The sequence below is a fragment of the Centroberyx affinis genome, unplaced genomic scaffold, assembly GCF_046629955.1.
Source record: "Centroberyx affinis isolate AG114_WGS23_722 - 3 ecotype Tasmania unplaced genomic scaffold, CSIRO-AGI_Caff_v1 ptg006131l_1, whole genome shotgun sequence".
NCBI lineage: Eukaryota > Metazoa > Chordata > Actinopteri > Beryciformes > Berycidae > Centroberyx > Centroberyx affinis.
The window spans coordinates 11,568-35,998 of NW_027283119.1; the positions used below are offsets into that span (position 1 = coordinate 11,568).

A 24,431-nucleotide genomic window follows, 5' to 3' on the forward strand; every position below is an offset into this window, starting at 1 on the left:
ACTATTGTCTGTTACGTTGTATTGTAACAAAAAATGCTCATTGTATTGACATCCCTATGGAAAACTCTATTCTAAAGTCTTCTAGGGGATCCAGTCACATAGAAATGTGACAAACGCCTTTTAGCACTCTATAGGCCTCTATACCATGTTGCTGGGTCAGGGGTTTACACAATGGGGGCCACAGATTCTTTGAGTTTGGTCAGGTATAAAAGTAAGAGTTAAAACAGGACAACCATCAGTGCAGCAGTGACACAGTCCTGAGGAGCAAACACCACCACCACCATGACCATGGGCAAGGTAAGCACAGTGATCTCACCTCATATTTTCAAATGCTAATCAAAGTAAACACATATTACTCTTGGTCTTTAACCTCTCTTTGCCATATTTCATTCTTTTCAGATCATCTTCTACGAGGACAGGAACTTCCAGGGCCGTCACTATGAGTGCATGAGCGACTGCTCTGACATGTCCTCCTACATGAGCAGGTGCCACTCCTGCAGGGTGGAGAGCGGCTACTTCATGGTGTACGACCGCACCAACTACATGGGAAACCAGTACTTCATGAGGAGGGGAGAGTACTCCGACTACATGAGCATGTGGGGATGGAGAGACTGCATCAGGTCCTGCCGCATGATCCCCATGGTAAGCTAAATAGCATTGTGACTTTTAGTGTAGAGGATGCACTCACTCCTAATATCCTCCATTCCTGACATTATCCTGACTCCAATCCTATGCAAACTCTTCAATAAAACTATCTGTCATATTACAGCACAGAGGCCAGTTCAGGATGAGGATCTACGAGAGGGAGAACTTCGGTGGTCAGATGCATGAGATGATGGACGACTGTGACAACATCATGGATCGTTACCGTATGAACGACTGCATGTCCTGCAACGTGATGGACGGCCACTGGATGATGTACGAGCAGCCCAACTACAGAGGCAGGATGATGTACATGAGGCCTGGAGAGTACAGGAACTTCAGGGATATGGGCTGGAGCGGCAACAGGTTCATGAGCATGAGGCGCATCATGGACTCCATGATGTAAATCACCTGTGTAAAATATGTCTAAATCAGCCACAAATGATTAAAAATCTTTTTTACAAAATTTCCTTTTTAACTGCTGCTTTATTTCATCATGTTAACCTAGTAGAAAATGGGTCAACCATGGGACTACAAAGTAAATAACAAGGTGTACAATGATTTTTAGCACACAAAATAATTCTATAAAATTAACTCTTGAGATTATAGAAACATATTGTCATTGCTATTTGGAATATTAACAAATATGTTAGAATAGGTGTATACATACCTTATAATTACACAGATGTTGCTTGTGTGCCGGTTACTTCAATACAGAAATCTACAAAGATCATCTCATTTTGAGAAATGAGCATGAACTCTGAAATGCAGATTACTTGTTGCGGACACACATTTTGTTCCTCCACCACAAATTGGACTCTATGATAGCAGTGTCAAGTGGACGCACCATTTTCACCTGTTAATCACGTGAAAAGGTTAGATAACGATTAGGTTTAGGCAAGTATACAACTAAATTGGTAAATTGGTTAAGAAAGGTAAAACAAAAAAAAAGGCTTTGGTCATGATTACACAAGAAAAACCTTAGCTAACACTAAATAATAAAATTCACTCACTGTAGAAATCTGCTTAGTATGAGTTGGGAATTGAACCTGAGTTTAAGAGGCATATGAAAATGTAGGCCCAACCATGAACCCCAATGCAATCCATACAACAGCCTTCATGACATGGCTGCATTAAGATGGCAAATTATCTCATAATCTAGGGTTTTGTTTTTGGAAACATTTTAATTGAGTAGGTTTCACAACTCTCCAATGACTATACACATTCAAGGTGAGAAAAACACAGAGCACTTACATAGGGATATTGATAATGTTGCTACATTATACTCTCAGAGACAAGTTTGGAATCTTACACACAATATGCAAAATTCTACCAGACCAACACAGGAATAAGTTTCAACAACCATGACCTGTATTGCTGTATATACCTAAAACCCTTCACTGATTTTCACACTGTATTGAAAACCAGGTCCTAGATGTAAAAGTAAATAATGAATACATTGTCACAACACCTGCAAGTGTCTATGCAATGATTTTAAGAAACAAAACCATTTCCAGTGTTACAAAATGTGTACAAGGTTGAACTAGCATGATATGGCATGATATGAACCTAGCCTATCTACATTGCTAGCTACACATTATTTCCTTTGCAGGTAACTATGTAGGCCTACATTCTCAAATTGACACACTTCACAAATTAATTTCATATGAGAAATTGAGTTATATGAATATGTTAGTGATGTAAAGGATATTAGTATCATGTTGTCATTATGGTTTGGTAGCTAGGCTATGTGTTAAAAATCTGGTTTTAAATAAAGAATTACCCAGTATTCAATGCAGCAAGGTTACTATCTTTTTCACTGTCGCATCCTCATATTACTGTAAAGAATGTCAGAAATCAAGCTCGTTGGCTGATTGATTAACACAGATGAGGCACTTGAAAAGAGGGTTCTATCTATCTATCTATCTATCTATCTATCTATCTATCTATCTATGTTAGCATTTAGACCCTACATGTCATAACACTTGCAAACTAACCACAGCTAGCCAGCAAATGCACAGTTACAGAAATATTTTGAACTCTCTCTCTACTTGGGTTCAGATGCCCCAAAATGCTATTTTAAGGGTTTTGTCAATGCTGGCATTTTAGCACTTTTACAAACATCACAGAAATGTTACTGCACATACAGAAAATATATCACAGAAATATCAAGAATATACAAATTAAACAATGATATCCTGATTTGCTTGAGTAGCCTTCCTTCTCAACAGGTGTGAGACTTGAGGGAAGGAGCAGTGTAAAGGTCACAACCTCTACATCTCCAGACAGGTGTGGACATGCAACCTGTCTTTGGACCTCATCACAGGAGTCCTATGATAGACACACATGATAGTTACAATGTAAATAGTATGTTGGTTGTCAAATAAACGTAACCTATATACTTGTAAACAGGCTATACATGTCAGCCTTTTGCTGCAATCTACTTTCCTGTACAGTTATCTTTAAAACATGGGTCATTAGCTATTGGGCGTAACGTTTTGATAGCATATTTGCAGAGTCAATCTGGCAAGAAGCAATAGACTGGGACAAATATTGGATCCTATGTATATAGCCATATTGTTTGTGATTCATGTATCTTTACTGAATCATGTTTACACAGCTACACGACAGTAGTAACATCATTAGCCAAGGGTAGCTAGCAAGCTTTCCTAAGAAATGCATTTTACAAAGTAACATTCATTTTCAGTGCCAGCCACTCATTTCTAATTTTAGTAAGGTAGCCATTTTGACATTTCTGTGGGCACATTATCATTATAAGACCAGAAATGTCTGTTACACAAATAGTAAAATAGCACAAACTTACCTGGCATGAAGACATTTCCTATTGTTTGATCAGGTGTTAATCAGGTGCACCATGACCAACAGTGCTCAAACCGTGGTGTTTCAAAGCAATATACAGAATATTCGTACTATTTCAGAAGAATATGCTTATATATACATATAACATATACTAAATACGTCAAGTCTGAAGTCAAACAGCGAAATACTGAATAATTATGTACCGTTTGTATAATTTACCATTTCAACAGGGCAACCTATTCAGACATTATAAGCACTGTTGAAAAATGCGTTCTGTGATGAGAGAAAAAGCCTTTCTAAAGACTGTGAGGTACCCAGTCCCTGGAAATGTGGACATAACCTCAGCATTCTGTAGGCCTCTATAGTAAATTGCTGAATAAGGGGTTCTCTCAGAGGGGCCATTGACTCTTTTGCGTTTGGTCAGGTATAAAAGGAAAGGGTTAAAACAGGTAGGAAGGCAGTACAAGCAGAGCAAGCGTAGCAACAGCAGTCAACATGACCACTACTGGCATGAACATGATGGGCAAGGTACTGTTTTAACATATATATAATATATATTTAATCATGAATTGCTCTTTACATAGGATCAATATTACTATATCTTATTCTATCTGTCTTTCTTTCTGAAATGTCTGACCATTATCAATTAACTGTTCCTTTTCAGGTCATCTTCTACGAGGACAGGAACTTCCAGGGCCGTCACTATGAGTGCATGAGCGACTGCGCTGACATGTCCTCCTACATGAGCAGGTGCCACTCCTGCAGGGTGGAGAGCGGCTGCTTCATGGTGTACGACCGCACCAACTACATGGGAAACCAGTACTTCATGAGGAGGGGAGAGTACTCCGACTACATGAGCATGTGGGGATGGAGCGGTGGCATCAGGTCTTGCCGTATGATTCCCATGGTAAGCTAAATAACATTGTAACTTGTAGTGTAGAGGATGCAATGACTTCTAATATCCTCCATTCCTGACATTATCCTGACTCCAGTCCTATGCAAACACTTCAATAAAACTATCTGTCATATTACAGCACAGAGGCCAGTTCAGGATGAGGATCTACGAGAGGGAGAACTTCGGTGGTCAGATGCATGAGATGATGGACGACTGTGACAACATCATGGATCGTTACCGTATGAACGACTGCATGTCCTGCAACGTGATGGACGGCCACTGGCTGATGTACGAGCAGCCCCACTACAGAGGCAGGATGATGTACTTCAGGCCTGGAGAGTACAGGAACTTCAGGGAGATGGGCTGGAGCGGCAGCAGGTTCATGAGCATGAGGCGTATCATGGATTCTTGGTACTAAATGTTCACTAAATGAATAAATTCCTCTAAATAAAATAATCCACTGAACCATTTTGACTCCTTTTTTGTGTTTACAAAAGGTTTTGTGTAAGTAATTTTTGGTTATTTATATTTCCTGCTCTCAAACATTCCTTCATGTAAGTGCAGCTCGTTGCTCAACTGTCACAATGAAGGATTATCATCAAAAAGATCAAAATAATCACTGAAAGCATTATACAAGTAAATCTTTTGCTGGGTTATGAAATGCAGTGTTTTTTAAATGAAATGCTTTTTAGAAAGCAGGCAGCTGTCTCACTAGCAATTTCTCATTTACAAATATCTTTAAAATGATGACAAATTTGCACAGACCTTACCCTTCTCAGTATTCAAGGTTGAATGTAGTTTTAGGATTAGGCCTAATTCATAAGTGCATGTACTGGGTAATTAACTAAATATAAACACCATACTGATATTCATAATGTTTAGTTGAAAATGAGCGTTACTAGTTTTGTAATTCAACTATATGTATAATGTATAATTATTTGACCTGTTCCAGTGAGGTATCTGCTCAAATTGACTGTGGCACATAAAAAGTTACCTAGTTTTCAAGCATAATTCAAAAGTGCTGGTAACACTCAAGCCTAAATTAAGGTCATAATATACCTGTAGTACTTGGACCCAGAAAGAATATTGACTCCAGAGCAGGGGTGGATCTCGAGAAATGTTCATGGGGTGGAGATTTTAAGGGGTGGCAGAAATATATATATGCTGATTTAATCGCAAACAATCACATATATCAGTATTTGCTTGGAAAAGCCCCCAAATGAAGATATTTTAACTCAAAAACATTATTGTGGCAGATGAGTAAAGCAGATTAGAAATATCTAAAGGTGGCATTAGAAATAAAAATATATTATTTTATTTCCAAATCTTCAGACATTTTTCCAAATACATGTCTTTTTCATTGAACATAAGCCCATCACTTAGCCTAAAATGTGGCCAGAACAGTTTTCTTTTTAAAATAATTTAACATACGCCTATCACTTACCCTAAAATGTGGCCATAACAGATCATTAAATTATATGCATTAATTTACGTTTTTTAACGCGTTATTTTTTAAAATTAATCTAAATTAATGCATTAAATTTGACAGCCCTAATACATATACATATATATTCTGCCCAAATAAAAAGGACACAAGGATGTATATTACACATATCCATGACTTTGGTGTAATATTCTTTCCAGAAAAAAGGGCTTATATTAGTGAGCAGAGCCAGTGCAGCATGAAGTTGGCATGAACCTGTAAGAGCTGAATACGGCGATTAACATGTTGTTCACCAAAACGCCTCACAAACTTATTTAGATCCAAAGCTTTAGTGCGTTTTGATTCAATGCTGAGTATAGCCAAACTTGATAATCTATTCTCTGTCATAGTAGACCGCAAATAATTCTTTATGATCCTAAGAGTTGGAAAAACTCCGTTCACACGCTGCACTGCTCACTGGTAATACTACAGCTATTTTGTCGCTCTGAATGCACGCGAACAGCTCCTGTTGGGGACGGGTAGGAGTCTACGGGGAGCGTCATCTCTTGCTGCATTCACTTGGACTCGGACATCGGAGTCCGAGTTTCGCTCTTGTAAATTTCCGACCAGTCACAACTTTTCATATATATATTTTTGAATTAGATTGTCCAAAACTGGGGTGGCAGCTCGGGTAGCAAGGCATTTTTTAGGGGTGGCAGCTGCCACCCCATGCCACCCCGGTAGATCCGCCGCTGCTCCAGAGTCAGCTGTCACTTGAAACAGCGAGCTCCATTGCTAGGCCTCTTGCTGCTAACAATGAGTCCAAATAGGGTTTGTCAAAATATCTCCAAAAAAGCCAGTCTGTGAAAATTATATGGCGACCAGTGCAGAAAGCGCAGCACTGCACCATTCCACTCAGTGGATAGTCTTCTCCCAAACTCTAACTGGCTTTATGTACAACCCAGCAAACATTTTCTCAACCTGCGTCGAGGCCAACAAGTCTAATAGCCGTCGAGTCACAACGTGACTTTATTTCGACCATTTGCCGACATGACAATATAATCTTAGGGGAATGGTGATTTCGAGGAAATCTTGTTTTACAGTGGTTTTACTGTATTCAATTACAAGGGTATCATTTTGTAACATGAGTGCGAACGGTAGTGTTTACGCATCAATCGCAAAGGTTATTATTCTTAACGCAGTATGCTATCATGTATGGCCAATATAGGGGCTAAAATAGGATTAGCTTTTATTCCAGCATTTCCTCTAGTTGCCTTTATAGGAACTATTTTTCTTTGTGCATCAACACTAAGTAATCCCTTCGGCCTCCGACGCATGCGCCAACGGATCAGTCACTTGGGGAGTTCGACAGGGGAGGCGAGCTGGTCAGGTGAGTTAACATAAGGTACTTCGATTTAAAATGCAAATGTATTTGCACAGACGTGTGATGCTTTTACCTTTTGCATTCAAAACTTTTGAGATTGAGGCTACATGGCTTTTTTTCTAGATAGCTGGTTTTCGTATTTATAAATAAGAAGTTACAAACATAACACATAGCTAGCATGCTAGCTATGTGTTATGTAGTGGAAAATGAAACGCATGCATATTCATGTGGCACAGCAGTTTTCCCATGCATTAATCCTGTGAGATTTTGGTTATTTTCAGGACCCACTCTTCTCTATTTTTCCTGTCTTTATTCATAGCGAGGGGGGTGGTAGCTTCTGATATTGCTAGCTAAATGGACTGGTGTAGCCGACAGTAAGCCCTTTAGGCTGGGGCGCTAGATGGCGTTAATTTCCAACAGGACCTGGCCGCAGAGAGGCGCCTCCATCGTTGACAGTCAAAAAAAATGCTCCAACATCAGAAGAGGCTCAGAAACCATGAGGTGTCAGATCCTGCGCTACGCCAACATGATCAACGGGTCATGCTGACGTCACTCTAACACGCCGAAGGCAGGCAATGGATTAGGTTAACAGTCAAACAAACGAAAAACAGTTAAAATCTTATGGATTAATCTCTTACATCGCTCCCATTATAACGTTACAAGCAAAACCAAAACTGGATTCTGAAGACTCGTTGGGACAGCAAACAACTTTGGACATAGAGGATTCCTTTTTTGGTTCACTTTTACACTTCCAAACAACATCCAGAGGCAGCACCCAAGCAGCCATGAGCGCTTCACCAACCGACTCAGATCCTGCTGTAACCCAATCCAGCACTCCGAAAACGAGCATAGAGGACCCATTTCTAAACGACCGACCACCGGCATCAAAAAAGAAAAGACTTTCCAGTCGGGAGCTGTTAGAACGCCCGGATCTCTCGGATACGGAACACAGCAATATCCTGCTCGTTGAGGAAAAGCTGAAGCATCTAGAGCAGCTAAGTAAATTAGACAAGCTAGACTCTTATACTTGCTGAGGTGTCAGAGCTCAAAAACTCCGTCCAACTATACCAAGCCGAAGTAAAGGAGCTAAAACAAACAGTCACTACACTACGTGCGGACGTTGTAAAACTGACCAAAGAAAATGACACTGTGAAGGAAACGTTACTGGATCTACAAACTCGATCAATGAGAGACAATTTAATATTCCACGGAATCAAAGAGACACACAACGAAATCCCAGAGGACCTACTTCAGGATTTTTTCAAAACAGAACTAAACCTCCCCGAAGAGACCGTGTCCAACATTACCTTTTCCAGAGTTCACTGCCTGAGCAGCAAAAAATCATATGCGGAGACACTCACCTCATCCACCAGCGATCCACGAAGACCTCGACCCATCGTAGCGAAATTTGAACATTTTAAACAGCGGGAATTGGTGAGAAGTCTGGCCAAGCGACTAAAGAACAAGCCCTTCGGAATAAATGAACAGTATCCTCGGGAGATAATGGACAGAAGGAAGGTGCTGTTCCCCATTTTCCACTCCAACAAGGCCAAGAACAATCGGGTGAGTCTGAACCGCGACAAACTGTTCATCAATAACAACCTATTTAGAGACCCTGGTCTCACTCCTTGGTTGTATAAATGATTGGCCTTGTCGAAACAACCGATGAAAAAGCATAGACCTATATGAATGTTTCTGTATGCCTCAATGTAAATAGCTCATAGTATTTTTTTTTTTCTTTCTTCATAGTATTGTACATTTTTCTGAACTAAGCCGATGTCAAACACAAGGAGAGATCACAGATAATAATGATTATATCTAATTCAAAAGTAATTGCTGTTAATATGGATATTCTATCCCTGTGTTCAGTGAAGATGGTTATTGCCATTATTATAATTTATTATTACTATTATTATTATTGATTGATTGATTGGTTTTTTGGGTTTTTTTTGTTCACACCTTTTTGGTATTCTATTATACTTAGTTATTTATTTATTTATTCATCTACCTTTCCTTCTTACTTCCCCCCCCAGTCAGCAGCAACGTGTAATTGTCATTAGCAACCAATCACACCAAAGCCACCACTGCTGCTCTCTTGCGCTATTCTGTCGCTCCATCTCTTCCCCTTCTTCTTTCTCGCTCTGTCTCTCTCTGTCTCCCTCTGTCTCTCTCTCTCTGTTTCTCTCTCTTTCTATAGCTAAGGGGGTTTTGGGGGAGTCGGGGGGGCTGGCGGAGGGGGTTCTGGGTGGGGGTGCTGGGGGGTTGGGGTGGTGCACTTGCTGCTTAGTGGAGTTATTTGCATCTGATCTCCCACGTGTGCACACACACACAATGACACCATTGTTTGGGAAACGTATGCTCGGTCTTGGATTTTACACCCCACCCCACCCCACCTTTATATTTTGATATTGTACTGAATTAACGCCCAACCCCCTCTTCTGCTATAATTATTGCCAACTGTGGATGATACTGGGAGTTTGACCAGACAACCTACCTGCAAGCCTACCAACACCACTGCTTGCTGGTTCTCAGATGCTAAGCGAGCATCAGAGCAGCACCATGTCCTAGACCTCTCCCTTGGTCAAGGAGGGTCTGAGAATGGGTTTCTCCACTGGCTGGCTTGCCATAACCACCTTATGCATGTCGCTCCGAGGGTGGGTTGGACCCTCTGACCAAGGGCCAATCATCAGGACGTCCCCTCCACCCTCTGACCTGGCTTCCAAATATCCGACTTCAATGTAATTGCTGGCTTTTCCCAAAATTCTGGGCATGCAACTATTATAACAATATTAATATTAGTTATAATGACAATAACTACTACTATTATACTACTATAATGAAAATAATAATAATTACCATAATAAAGCTGGGGAGGTGCTAACACATCGGATGTGGGTGCCTCCGCTGAGCGGCGGATGTGCTGCCCTGGTTCCCTGTCGCCCTCTCCCGGGGTTTTCTGTCGCGCCTTGACTTTTCCTTTTCCCTTACTCTTTCTCCCCCCCCCCAACCCCTCACCCCCTTCTCTCTCAGACTCATATATTGTATAATATTATATTATGTTATGTTATGTTATGTTATGTTATGGCATGTTATGTTATGTTATGTTATATTGTATTATATTATATTATATTATATTATATTATATTATATTATATTATATATATTTTCCTTCCCCCACTTTAACCATCCAATCATTCCATATCAGCACTATCTCTCATTAGACTGAGCTCTTAGCTCCTCTCGCCAACCTCATCCCCACTACTTTATTTTCTTTCCTTTTTTTCTTCTAATTTTTGTGCTCATTTATTTATTTAATTTTCTTTAGTTTATTTTGCATTATTATGCTAGCTCTGTCTTATCAAGTAACCTATGCACCCCATTTGATTCGCACTAACATGAACTTGTTGACCTCCCAACATTCACTTTATATGTATGTCTTGATGTTACCACTTATCCCCCCATATCTGTACCCTGCCCAGTCCCATCCATGCTGCCTCAGAACAAGCACATTGTGTAACACAACCTTTTTCTCATTATCAACACCAGTAGCATCATGACACTGGCACTGAATATAACTTCTTGGAACATACGAGGAATCAGCTCTCCTGCAAAAAGGACCAAAGTATTGAACCATCTACACAAACTGAAATCAGACATCTGTTTATTACAAGAAACTCATCTCACTGAGGCAGAGTCTCGGAAACTCAAGGCCAGATGGATTGGCCAGACCTACCACTAAACCTGTAACTCCAAAAAACGTGGAACTTCCATTCTGATTAGCAAAAACACACCATATTCACATAAATCAACTATAGATGATCCCGAAGGACGTTTCATTATCATCAATGGCAACATTGAGAAAGACAGTATAACAATAGCTAGTATCTACGGCCCCAACACTGACTCTCCTACTTTCTTCCACTCCCTCTTTTCAGAATTATCCAACTTCCCCAATTCCCATATTATTCTAGGAGGCGACTTTAACACTGTATTGAACCCAGATCTTGACCGCTCTTCTATTTCATCCTCCCATAAGCCCTTCCAAGCACTACTACTCATGCCCAACAAGTTCAGGTTTAGACAGATACCCAGCAGAATTTTATAAACATTTCTGGTCCCTTCTTTCACCCTTATTTCTCAAAATGATTTCTTCCCTGATCACACTTATCCTTAAACCAAACAAAGACCCTACACAGTGCTCCAGCTACCACCCCCTATCTTTAATAAACACTGATGTTAAAATTATAAGCAAGGCTTTGGCATTAAAACTAGAATCTGTAATTTCATCACTTTTGCACCCGGATCAGACTGGCTTCATCAAAGGGAGACATTCCTCAGAAAACAAGCAAAGATTATTTACCATAATACATCTGTATAAAACCAAAACCGATACAGAGATCAAACATCCTGCCATAACATTAACTCTGGATGCTGAAAAGGCGTTTGACAGGGTAGGCTGGCCATTTCTCTTCACCTCCCTTAACCATTTTGGCTTTGGCTCCTACTTCATCAACTGGATTAAGATTCTATATAACACACCTTCTGCATCTGTAATCACCAATGGACAAATCTCTAAATCATTCAACTTAAACAGAGGCACTAGACAAGGATGCCCATTATCACCACTACTTTTTGCACTTTTCATAGAACCACTTGCCTCAGCCATAAGACAGAATGACAGCATTTCAGGCATTAAAACCAATTCACACCATCACAAAATCAGTCTATATGCCGATGACATCTTGTTATATCTAACAACTCCCTCAACCTCCCTTCGGTCAGTCCACAAGCTGATTAACAGTTTTGGCAAGGTTTCTGGCTACTCCATTAACTGGTCTAAGTCCAAGATTCTGCCTCTAAGTCACTTAGACTGGAATGCTGAGGTTGGGGACTTACCCTATAAGCACACAACTCAACCCATTAAATACCTCGGAATCCATGTTTCAACAAACCCAAATGATATATTCAAACTCAATTTTACTCCATTACTACACAACATCAAAGAAGACCTGGAAAGATGGAATAAACTCCCACTCTCTTTAATTGGCCGCATTTCCACTGTTAAAATGAACATTCTCCCGAAAGTAAACTATCTTTTTTCCATGACCCCTGTTAACCCACCCCTGGGCTGGTTCTCCTCTCTAAATTCAGCAGTCAATACATTTTACTGGAAAGGCAAAAGGCCCAGGATCAAAATAACTACACTCCAAAAACCCAAACAATACGGCGGGCTAGATGCACCAAATTTTTACCATTACTTCCTCTCCCACCAGCTTCAGTATATCCGACACTGGACAATCAACTCCAATTCTGCTTGGCTCGATATTAAACCGAACATTTGTAAGGATCTCCCCATTCAGTATATTGCTCTCATAGATAAATCAGTCAAAACCCACAGCAGAAAAAAATAGTAATTTAAAACAAATTTCCTGCATTTCTACACCACCTAACCTCTTGGATTAAGTCAAGAAACAGCAACCCTGTATAGTAACCCTGTATATGGTCTGAATAACTCGCTGCTGCACGTGCTGCTCTGTCTCGTCTGTCCTGCTGTCAGTTTCCTTTTTTCATGTCGCGACGTTATCAGTTATGAATTTGTTTTTCACTGCGTGAGAAAATAGACTTGTGGCGTGAGAGCGTGTAAAAAATGTCAATTGCGTGAGTCTCTCGGTCAATGCGTGAGAGTTGGCAGCCCCGTGAACTCGCTTGTCATTATTATGTATGAAACTGCCAATCAGATTTATTTACTTATTAATCGAACCACTTTAACCCCTGGCTGTAGACTGTTAATACAGAATAATAGTCCATACATCCATACTGATCGTTCCAGCGCGTCCAGTCTCTCTCTCCACCGCTGTCGTCTCCACCGCTGTCGTCTCCACCGCGCCCGCGGCCCACATTGATCCTGCCGATCCAAGCGCCAGGCGCTCTGTTACCCGTCGGTGCCGAAAACGCTGTTCGCCGGACACCGGGGGCGCATCGTCGTCGGGACCCCGACCCCGGCCGATTTCGGCCGGATCATCGGGAACAAATCGGCGCCCAGCTAGTGGCACTGGCCGGAACCGTGGCCCCGGGAAACTTCGGGAAGGTCGGCAATAAGCCCTCGGCGTGCTGAAACCTCCATGCTTGTTTATGTCTCTCTCTCCGCTGATACGACAGAACAGAGGGCTTCAGGTGGACTGAGCTCGCGCATATGCATCGACATAAACGGTGATATAATATAATTGTATAGATTCTACTTTAGCTTCAGCTTACATGCATGATATTGGTCAGCCTGCTTACTGAGTGGGAGAAACGGGCTCCCGATATCAGCGGAGAAACTAGACGGCGGAGAAAACGAAACTTAAATTTCTGGCTCTGTGATACTATGATGTGCCACGTGCCACGGCCGACCAATGGTGTAACTTGATCACTCAGTCACTCAGTCAGTCAGTCAGTGACAGACATTCGCGTTTGTAGGGCTGGCCCCGCTGTTGCGGTCCAGCCAAAAATTGCTATCACAGATATACAAACCCTTTTCACACGATGACAATACTGTTTCAATACCAATAGACAAATGGACATCAGACTTGAATATACATCAATCAGATATTAATTGGCAAACCATATGCAACAACACATTCTCCATGTCATCCAACTCAAAAAATTCAGCTAATTCAATACAAGGTTCTACACAGAGCACACATCACCACTCACAAAATGTATCATATGGGCTTTACAGACAGCAACACCTGTACACACTGTCCAACTACAATAGACAACCACTTCCATGCATTCTGGCTCTGCACCCCAGTTAGGCTGTTTTGGTCAGAGGTCATGAGAAAGCTATCCGAGATCCTTAACCTCAGCATTCCCCTCTCCACTTCCATCTCTCTGTTAGGCGACCTCTCCTCACTTACAATCCCACAACATCTCCAAACATTCATCTTAATTGCCGTGGCAATTAATTAACCGTGGCCAAGAAAACCATATTACTCAACTGGAAAGACAGAACAAAATTATCAATCAACCACTGGTTCAATCTGTTAACAGACCACTCAAACCTAGAAAAGCTCACCTCAACCCTAAAAGACAATATGACCCCATTCCATAACACCTGGTCTCCCTTCCTGCAGTTCATTCAGAGCTGATTCCTCTCTACACCAACCCACTCAGATTTTTCCAACCCCAATACAATAACTCACAATGTGCATGCTCAACACTGCCCATCACGACTGGTCTCCCCCCTCCCTCCCCCACCATTTGTCACGTCTTTGTGTTTTTGTTGTTGTTTTGTTAATACTTTTGTTATCAACCTGTGATGAAACATCTTGTGCTGTCTTGTAATGTACTGTAATTTGTCCTGTAATGTCCTGTAATCTGTTGATAAATTTTCAATAAAAAAAAATAATAATAAAAAAAAGAAGAGGTTCTGGAGAGATGAATATTAATTTTTTTGTTGTGCCTTTTTTCCAGCTGCTGTGAAAAGATGGAAGGTGAAGGCCACAGAAAACAAAACAAAAAAGCAGCCATAGGACTTCACTTCCATGCACCAGCAAGGACTGGGGGACGGGGTTTGGGATTTGTGTCAATATAGTGAATTGCTGAATAAGGGGTTCTCTCAGAGGGGCCATTGACTCTTTTGCGTTTGGTCAGGTATAAAAGGAAAGGGTTAAAACAGGTAGGCAGTACAAGCAGAGCAAGCGTAGCAACAGCAGTCAACATGACCACTACTGGCATGAACATGATGGGCAAGGTACTGTTTTAACATATATATAATATATATTTAATCATGAATTGCTCTTTACATGGGATCAATATTACTATATCTTATTCTATCTGTCTTTCTTTCTGAAATGTCTGACCATTATCAATTAACTGTTCCTTTTCAGGTCATCTTCTACGAGGACAGGAACTTCCAGGGCCGTCACTATGAGTGCATGAGCGACTGCGCTGACATGTCCTCCTACATGAGCAGGTGCCACTCCTGCAGGGTGGAGAGCGGCTGCTTCATGGTGTACGACCGCACCAACTACATGGGAAACCAGTACTTCATGAGGAGGGGAGAGTACTCCGACTACATGAGCATGTGGGGATGGAGCGGTGGCATCAGGTCTTGCCGTATGATCCCCATGGTAAGCTAAATAACATTGTGACTTGTAGTGTAAAGGATACAATGACTTCTAATATCCTCCATTCCTGACATTATCCTGACTCCAGTCCTATGCAAACACTTCAATAAAACTATCTGTCATATTACAGCACAGAGGCCAGTTCAGGATGAGGATCTACGAGAGGGAGAACTTCGGTGGTCAGATGCATGAGATGATGGACGACTGTGACAGCATCATGGATCGTTACCGTATGAACGACTGCATGTCCTGCAACGTGATGGACGGCCACTGGCTGATGTACGAGCAGCCCCACTACAGAGGCAGGATGATGTACTTCAGGCCTGGAGAGTACAGGAACTTCAGGGAGATGGGCTGGAGCGGCAACAGGTTCATGAGCATGAGGCGTATCATGGATTCTTGGTACTAAATGTTCACTAAATGAATAAATTCCTCTAAATAAAATAATCCACTGAACCATTTTGACTCCTTTTTTGTGTTTACAAAAGGTTTTGTGTAAGTAATTTTTGGTTATTTATATTTCCTGCTCTCAAACATTCCTTCATGTAAGTGCAGCTCGTTGCTCAACTGTCACAATGAAGGATTATCATCAAAAAGATCAAAATAATCACTGAAAGCATTATACAAGTAAATCTTTTGCTGGGTTATGAAATGCAGTGTTTTTTAAATGAAATGCTTTTTAGAAAGCAGGCAGCTGTCTCACTAGCATTTTCTCATTTACAAATATCTTTAAAATGATGACAAATTTGCACAGACCTTACCCTTCTCAGTATTCAAGATTGAATGTAGTTTTAGGATTAGGCCTAATTCATATGTGCATGTACTGGGTAATTAACTAAATATAAACACCATACTGATATTCATAATGTTTCGTTGAAAATGAACATTACTAGTTTTGTAATTCAACTATGTGTATAATGTATAATTATTTGACCTGTTCCAGTGAGGTATCTGCTCAAATTGACTGTGGCACATAAAAAGTTACCTAGTTTTCAAGCATAATTCAAAAGTGCTGGTAACACTCAAGCCTAAATTAAGGTCATAATATACCTGTAGTACTTGGACCCAGAAAGAATATTGACTCCAGAGCAGGGGCGGATCTCGAGAAATGTTCATGGGGTGGAGATTTTAAGGGGTGGCAGAAATATATATATGCTGATTTAATCGCAAACAATCACATATATCAGTATTTGCTTGGAAAAGCCCCCAAATGGAGATATTTTAACTCAAAAACATTATTGTGGCAGATGAGTAAAGCAGATTAGAAATATCTAAAGGTGGCATTAGAAATAAATTGTTTTATTTCCAAATCTTCAGACATTTTTCCAAATACATGTCTTTTTCATTGAACATAAACCCATCACTTAGCCTAAAATGTGGCCAGAACAGTTTTTTTTTAAATAATTTAACATACGCCTATCACTTACCCTAAAATGTGGCCATAACAGATCATTAAATTATATGCATTAATTTACGTTTTTTAACGCGTTATTTTTAAAATTAATCTAAATTAATGCGTTAAATTTGACAGCCCTAATACATATACATATATATTCTGCCCAAATAAAAAGGACATATTCTGCCCAAATAGAAAGGACACAAGGATGTATTTTACACATATCCATGACTTTGGTGTAATATTCTTTCCAGAAAAAAGGGCTTATATTAGTGAGCAGAGCCAGTGCAGCATGAAGTTGGCATGAACCTGTAAGAGCTGAATACGGCGATTAACATGTTGTTCACCAAAACGCCTCACAAACTTATTTAGATCCAAAGCTTTAGTGCGTTTTGATTCAATGCTGAGTATAGCCAAACTTGATAATCTATTCTCTGTCATAGTAGACCGCAAATAATTCTTTATGATCCTAAGAGTTGGAAAAACTCCGTTCACACGCTGCACTGCTCACTGGTAATACTACAGCTATTTTGTCGCTCTGAATGCACGCGAACAGCTCCTGTTGGGGACGGGTAGGAGTCTACGGGGAGCGTCATCTCTTGCTGCATTCACTTGGACTCAGACATCGGAGTCCGAGTTTCGCTCTTGTAAATTTCCGACCAGTCACAACTTTTCATATATATATTTTTGAATTAGATTGTCCAAAACTGGGGTGGCAGCTCGGGTAGCAAGGCATTTTTTAGGGGTGGCAGCTGCCACCCCATGCCACCCCGGTAGATCTGCCGCTGCTCCAGAGTCAGCTGTCACTTGAAACAGCGAGCTCCATTGCTAGGCCTCTTGCTGCTAACAATGAGTCCAAATAGGGTTTGTCAAAATATCTCCAAAAAAGCCAGTCTGTGAAAATTATATGGCGACCAGTGCAGAAAGCGCAGCACTGCACCATTCCACTCAGTGGATAGTCTTCTCCCAAACTCTAACTGGCTCCATGTACAACCCAGCAAACATTTTCTCAACCTGCGTCGAGGCCAACAAGTCTAATAGCCGTCGAGTCACAACGTGACTTTATTTCGACCATTTGCCGACATGACAATAGAATCTTAGGGGAATGGTGATTTCGAGGAAAACTTGTTTTACAGTGGTGTAACCGAATAAGCACTGTATTCAATTACAAGGGTATAATTTTGTAACATGAGTGCGAACGGTAGTGTTTACGCATCAATCGCAAAGGTTTCTTAACGCAGTATGCTATCATGTATGGCCAATATAGGGGCTAAAATAGGATTAGCTTTTTTTCCAGCATTTCCTCTAGTTACCTTTATAGGAACTATTTTTCTTTGTGCATCAACACTAAGTAATCCCTTCGGCCTCCGACGCATGCGCCAACGGTGAGATCAGTCACTTGGGGAGTTCGACAGGGGAGGCGAGCTGGTCAGGTGAGTTAACATAAGGTACTTCGATTTAAAATGCAAATGTATTTGCACAGACGTGTGATGCTTTTACCTTTTGCATTCAAAACTTTTGAGATTGAGGCTACATGGCTTTTTTTCTAGATAGCTGGTTTTCATATTTTTAAATAAGAATTTACAAACATAACACATAGCTAGCATGCTAGCTTCCGGCTTTCTCCCTGACCAGACACTCTCTACTTTGCTCCTTGCCGGCTTATCTATTTTCAGCCATATTTTCCTATTTTTTCCTGTTTTTCACCGCTGACCAACTATTTTTAAGTATTTTTTCTGTTGCTGATCTTTTTTATCTTTTATTTATTTATTTTTTATTGTTACTGTGGGCAAATGCCGATGGTTAAAGTCAGTGACTCTTCCTCCTGCTCTGACTGTGCTGGCTGCCTTCGGTTATCACAGCAAATTACTTAACTGGAAGGAAGGATTCTAACACTTTACCAAATCAGCCAGGATGAGCAGCTCATTGACACGCTGTTTGAGTCTTCAGTCCGCATTCCTCATGTAAAAACATCTGGTAAAAGTACAAAAAGACTCCAACACTACGACCCATACTACGGACCTAGCTGACACTCTCCCCTGGGTTGACCCAACTGCAAATGGACCAGCCACGGAGACATCCCCTCCGCCACTTGCTACAGACACCATCTCCAAGCCGCAAGGTGGACTGGCCCCGGAGGCATCCCCACCGCTACTCGCCACAGATATGGGCTATTGGCACAGCAAGGGTGCTAGACCAAAAGTCTCTACTCCTGGTGAGCTATGGTCGGACGTTGTCCGCTGTAGGGGCAGCGGAGGAAACAACAACAAAAACAAGAGGAAACCCCAATACTCTCCCCAATACACTCCCCGGCCAGGACTGCAACTGGAGAACAGGTACAAAATACTCAGTGAGCCGGATCCAGTGACTGCTAATGCTAATGACGGCAGTTCCATGATACAGCCCAGTACTAGCTGCAGAGCTAATGCTAATGCTAATGCCAGCACTGGTCCCGGTGCTAACATTAATGCTACCCCCAGGCACTCAACACCACCGGCTACCTCCAGGCGGAAAATGGGGCCTGCTAATCAACATGCTAGGCCGAGGGCCAGAAGAAATGTTGCTAATTCCAGAGCTGATAAGCCGAGGGCCAGAAGAAATATTGCTAATTCCACACCTGATAAGTCAGACACTATTCTGATTGGGGACTCTATAACCAAGCATGTAAGAATGGCAAAGACTGAAAATCTAACTATGGATGACACATCTGTCAGAGAGCTAACAGGGCTGTTGCCAGTTATCCTCTCTACACATCCAAGTAACATGAGGATTATTATTCACACTGGATCTTTTGACATTCTGCGAGGGAAAACTGAGATCTGAGATCCTGAAAAAAGACTTTTGCCTGCTACTGGAGAAGCTGAGTGACTGTCAATCACAACATGTATTCATTTCAGGCCCCATTCCAACCTTGGGGAAAGGAATCGAATCCTTCAGCAGACTCCTTGTCCTGAATACATGGCTGACATCGGCGTGCCTCACCCATGGGATAAAGTTTATTGACAATTTCAATATCTTTTGGAACTGTAAAGACCGCTTTAAGCCTGATGGGATTCATCCGAGCAGCACTGGTTCCAGATTGCTCGGCGCCAATCTACGTCATGCTCTTGGGATGCCATACCAAAACAAGAATGCACAGATAAGCACGAAGGACAAGGACAGCACACACAGGCAGACAGCCTGTATCTCTCCCCCCTCACCTGACCCTCTGCTCCACATCACCCAAGGCATTCAGAGGAGGTCTCTGTCCCAATCAGGGATCCAACGCCCCCCCCCCCCCCCCCCCCGTCCACCACACTCACCAATCAAGGAGTTAATTAAAACTGCCACGCTGAAGCTCAGTCAAATTGACTCTCCAGCATCCACTCCCTCCCCTGTCTCTCCTCTTAGGTTCACAAGTCAGACTTGGTGAAGTCTGGGATCAAAATGATCCCACTCACCCCCAGCTTGGCCAGGTCACGGGTATTGCCATCACCTATACGCTGCCCACCAACGCCCCCCCGGCGCACCTGTACCCCCCCAATGTGCTGACGCACCGCTATCAGTGTCGGCAGCAACTAGGACACCCTGGGCCTCTGCTGTTCAAGAACTGTTATTCAGAAATTAACTGATAGCAAGCTGAGGTCCTGGGAGAGAACAACCTTCCCAAATACAATAGCCACAGTGTCAAGACAAAGATTAGATAAGCGGGTCACAGTAAAATCTTCCAATCCTACAAATTTGATTCACATTCCCTGTAAGCCAAGTATCTCAGGCCCTGCTCCAACAAACCTTAAAACTAGCCCTATTTAATATTAGGTCCCTGTGTAACAAGTCACTTTTAATCAATGATTTTATAACCTCTTACAAGCTTGATTTTATGTTTGTAACAGAGATCTGGCTGGACACCAAGAATGGGAATGCTATCCTTATTGAATCCACCCCACCAAATTTCATATTTGAGTTTTGAAGCACGACAGAACAAAAAAAGGAGGGGGTGTTTGTGCCTTTTTTAGGGATAGGTTCCTTTCTAAGAAGTTATCATTTGGAGAATTCTCATCCTTTGAATATGTGTCGTTTAAAATGGAAATGAAATTCTCTCCATGTATTCTATATATAGTTATATACAGGCCACCAAAATACTCCCCACATTTCCTTGATGATTTTACTAAGATGCTTTCAATTATCTGCACTGAATTTGACTGTGTAGTCATTACGGGTGATTTTAATGTACACATAGATAATGTCAGTGACAAAAATGCCAAAGAACTTTCAGCCATACTTGACACATTTGATCTGTCTCAACATGTGAAAGGGCCGACCCATACTAGAGGACACACTCTAGATCTGGTTATTACTAAGGGTGTTAACATTTCAAATGTCATTGTGCTTGATGTTGCTCTATCAGATCATTTCTGTCTATTCTTTGATCTGTCTATTACACCAAAAATTAACATTAGATCTGAAACTGTAAAAAAAAAGGTACATTAATGAGAATACCAGAACACTTTTTATGGAAGCCATCAAATCTGAAACTGCCCCAGCTTCAAATCATGTTGATGATCTACTGAATACCTTCAATTCTAAAATAAGCTGAAAGCGCTCCTGGCCCACAAACTGGCTGAATACAGTGAGAACAGTGAGATTAGAGTGAGGAACAGTGAGAATGGCACTGCCAGACATTACTGGGCCCAGGGAGGCCCAAATAAGCTGAAAGCACTCCTGGCTCACAAACGGGCTGAATACAGGCTCAAACGCCTTTTCCTGTGTTCTCCTGCAGTTTGGACGGCCGAACAGTGTTTTGGGCCCATTCAGAGCGTTTGGCAGTGCCGGGGAAGTTGAAAGGTGCTAAACTGCCTACAGCTGGCCCAAAAGCTGTTTCCAGCCATCCTGGCCCATTTGCACTGAGGAACAGTGAAAATGGCACCGCCACACATTTCTGGGCCCGGGGAGGCCCAAACGAGCTGAAAGCGCTGCTGGCTCACAAACTAGCTGAATACAGTGAGAACAGTGAGATTAGAGTGAGGAACAGTGAGAATGGCACCGCCACACATTACTGGGCCCAGGGAGGCCCAAATAAGCTGAAAGCGCTCCTGGCTCACAAACGGGCTGAATACAGGCTCAAACGCCCCGACTCTGACCACTTTTAAGTCAAAGCTAAAAACTTTCTTATTTTACACTGCCTACTCTACCCTGTAATGGCTAAAAACTTATCTTTTCAGCTTAGATTTTAAATAACCTTAATTTTAACTGTTTCGGTTCAGGACCCCAACAGAGCTGACACGGGCAAGTACGAATCTTCATTCGTCTTGTCCAGGTAATGCTTACTTGCGCATGAGTGAACACTGTATGTGGGAGGGACAGAGCTTTACCCTGTATGATTCTCATCCATCTCTGGATGGTGAGGTTTTTGACCAAGAGGAGAATCTATGATTCTTGTCTGCCTTAGGCAGTGAGATCTAACGTAAATATCAGATCAAGAGTAGAATCAGGAAGGACAGGGGAAAAGAAAATTACAGAAAAACATATGGGTTCACTCACAATGTGCATCTAAAAGTGGGAGTATTTGTTGTGTTCTTTTATCTTTCTATTTCTTTTGATTTGAACTGCACTAGTTTACTTTTTAAGTCTTTTATCTTTTGTATCTCTTGTCTGTACTTTTGACTTTTTAATTGTAAATCTTCTATATCTATTTTTATCACTCTGTAAAGCACTTTGAATTGCCCCAGTGTATGAAATGTGCTATACAAATAAAGCTGCCTTGCCTTGCCTTTTTTCCAGCTGCTGTGAAAAGATGGAAGGTGAAGGCCACAGAAAACAAAAAAGCAGCCATAGGACTTCATAGTGAATTGCTGAATAAGGGGTTCTCTCAGAGGGGCCATTGACTCTGTTGCGTTTGGTCAGGTATAAAAGGAAAGGGTTAAAACAGGTAGGCAGTACAAGCAGAGCAAGCGTAGCAACAGCAGTCAACATGACCACTACTGGCATGAACATGATGGGCAAGGTACTGTTTTAACATATATATAATATATATTTAATCATGAATTGCTCTTTACATAGGATCAATATTACTATATCTTATTCTATCTGTCTTTCTTTCTGAAATGTCTGACCATTATCAATTAACTGTTCCTTTTCAGGTCATCTTCTACGAGGACAGGAACTTCCAGGGCCGTCACTATGAGTGCATGAGCGACTGCGCTGACATGTCCTCCTACATGAGCAGGTGCCACTCCTGCAGGGTGGAGAGCGGCTGCTTCATGGTGTACGACCGCACCAACTACATGGGAAACCAGTACTTCATGAGGAGGGGAGAGTACTCCGACTACATGAGCATGTGGGGATGGAGCGGTGGCATCAGGTCTTGCCGTATGATTCCCATGGTAAGCTAAATAACATTGTGACTTGTAGTGTAAAGGATACAATGACTTCTAATATCCTCCATTCCTGACATTATCCTGACTCCAGTCCTATGCAAACACTTCAATAAAACTATCTGTCATATTACAGCACAGAGGCCAGTTCAGGATGAGGATCTACGAGAGGGAGAACTTCGGTGGTCAGATGCATGAGATGATGGACGACTGTGACAGCATCATGGATCGTTACCGTATGAACGACTGCATGTCCTGCAACGTGATGGACGGCCACTGGCTGATGTACGAGCAGCCCCACTACAGAGGCAGGATGATGTACATGAGGCCTGGAGAGTACAGGAACTTCAGGGAGATGGGCTGGAGTGGCAACAGGTTCATGAGCATGAGGCGTATCATGGATTCTTGGTACTAAATGTTCACTAAATGAATAAATTCCTCTAAATAAAATAATCCACTGAACCATTTTGACTCCTTTTTTGTGTTTGCAAAAGGTTTTGTGTAAGTAATTTTTGGTTATTTATATTTCCTGCTCTCAAACATTCCTTCATATAAAGGAATGTAGTGTCAAGTGCAGCTCGTTGCTCAACTGACACAATGAAGGATTATCATCAAAAAGATCAAAATAATCACTGAAAGCATTAAACAAGTAAATCTTTTGCTGGGATATGAAATGCAGTGTTTTTTAAATGAAATGCTTTTTAGAAAGCAGGCAGCTGTCTCACTAGCAATTTCTCATTTACAAATATCTTTAAAATGATTAGGAGGATTAGGCCTAATTCATAAGTGCATGTACTGGGTAATTAACTAAATACAAACACCATACTGATATTCATAATGTTTCGTTGAAAATGAACGTTACTAGTTTTGTAATTCAACTATGTGTGTAATGTATAATTATTTGACCTGTTCCAGTGAGGTATCTGCTCAAATTGACTGTGGCACATAAAAGGTTACCTAGTTTTCAAGCATAATTCAAAAGTGCTGGTAACACTCAAGCCTAAATTCAGCAATTTTGGTCATAATATACCTGTAGTACTTGGACCCAGAAAGAATATTGCCTCCAGAGTCAGCTGTCACTTGAAACAGCGAGCTCCATTGCTAGGCCTCTTGCTGCTAACAATGAGTCCAAATAGGGTTTGTCAAAATATCTCCAAAAAAGCCAGTCTGTGAAAATTATATGGCGACCAGTGCAGAAAGCGCAGCACTGCACCATTCCACTCAGTGGATAGTCTTCTCCCAAACTCTAACTGGCTCCATGTACAACCCAGCAAACATTTTCTCAACCTGCGTCGAGGCCAACAAGTCTAATAGCCGTCGAGTCACAACGTGACTTTATTTCGACCATTTGCCGACATGACAATATAATCTTAGGGGAATGGTGATTTCGAGGAAAACTTGTTTTAC

At 41.5% G+C, this 24,431-nt stretch overlaps 4 protein-coding genes across 4 annotated transcripts; all 4 read left to right on the plus strand.

Annotated features, from left to right (window-relative positions):
* Window positions 1-282: 282 nt before the first annotated feature.
* Window positions 283-1,048, plus strand: LOC139638143 (gamma-crystallin M3-like). The gene is made up of 3 exons (XM_071512182.1): window positions 283-297; window positions 400-642; window positions 770-1,048. Exons 1-3 carry the CDS (start codon window positions 283-285, stop codon window positions 1,046-1,048), a joined length of 537 nt encoding a protein of 178 aa, XP_071368283.1.
* Window positions 1,049-3,957: 2,909 nt separating this feature from the next.
* LOC139638141 (gamma-crystallin M2-like) lies at window positions 3,958-4,775 on the plus strand. Its single transcript, XM_071512179.1, has 3 exons — window positions 3,958-3,990; window positions 4,127-4,369; window positions 4,497-4,775. The coding sequence occupies exons 1-3, from the start codon at window positions 3,958-3,960 to the stop codon at window positions 4,773-4,775; spliced, it is 555 nt and encodes a 184-aa protein (XP_071368280.1).
* A 10,091-nt stretch (window positions 4,776-14,866) lies between these two features.
* On the plus strand, window positions 14,867-15,684 carry LOC139638134 (gamma-crystallin M2-like). Its single transcript, XM_071512173.1, has 3 exons — window positions 14,867-14,899; window positions 15,036-15,278; window positions 15,406-15,684. Exons 1-3 carry the CDS (start codon window positions 14,867-14,869, stop codon window positions 15,682-15,684), a joined length of 555 nt encoding a protein of 184 aa, XP_071368274.1.
* A 6,937-nt stretch (window positions 15,685-22,621) lies between these two features.
* On the plus strand, window positions 22,622-23,439 carry LOC139638133 (gamma-crystallin M2-like). The gene is made up of 3 exons (XM_071512172.1): window positions 22,622-22,654; window positions 22,791-23,033; window positions 23,161-23,439. Exons 1-3 carry the CDS (start codon window positions 22,622-22,624, stop codon window positions 23,437-23,439), a joined length of 555 nt encoding a protein of 184 aa, XP_071368273.1.
* Window positions 23,440-24,431: the final 992 nt, after the last annotated feature.

Bases quoted from the DNA above. Each gene is read 5' to 3' on its own strand.
- LOC139638143 (XM_071512182.1), top strand. The intron at 643-769 runs GTAAGCTAAATA...GTCATATTACAG, and splicing joins CCTGCCGCATGATCCCCATG to CACAGAGGCCAGTTCAGGAT.
- LOC139638134 (XM_071512173.1), top strand. From the start codon at position 14,867: ATGACCACTACTGGCATGAACATGATGGGCAAG. The intron at 14,900-15,035 runs GTACTGTTTTAA...GTTCCTTTTCAG, and splicing joins GCATGAACATGATGGGCAAG to GTCATCTTCTACGAGGACAG. The intron at 15,279-15,405 runs GTAAGCTAAATA...GTCATATTACAG, and splicing joins CTTGCCGTATGATCCCCATG to CACAGAGGCCAGTTCAGGAT.
- LOC139638133 (XM_071512172.1), top strand. From the start codon at position 22,622: ATGACCACTACTGGCATGAACATGATGGGCAAG. The intron at 22,655-22,790 runs GTACTGTTTTAA...GTTCCTTTTCAG, and splicing joins GCATGAACATGATGGGCAAG to GTCATCTTCTACGAGGACAG. The intron at 23,034-23,160 runs GTAAGCTAAATA...GTCATATTACAG, and splicing joins CTTGCCGTATGATTCCCATG to CACAGAGGCCAGTTCAGGAT.
- LOC139638141 (XM_071512179.1), top strand. From the start codon at position 3,958: ATGACCACTACTGGCATGAACATGATGGGCAAG. The intron at 3,991-4,126 runs GTACTGTTTTAA...GTTCCTTTTCAG, and splicing joins GCATGAACATGATGGGCAAG to GTCATCTTCTACGAGGACAG. The intron at 4,370-4,496 runs GTAAGCTAAATA...GTCATATTACAG, and splicing joins CTTGCCGTATGATTCCCATG to CACAGAGGCCAGTTCAGGAT.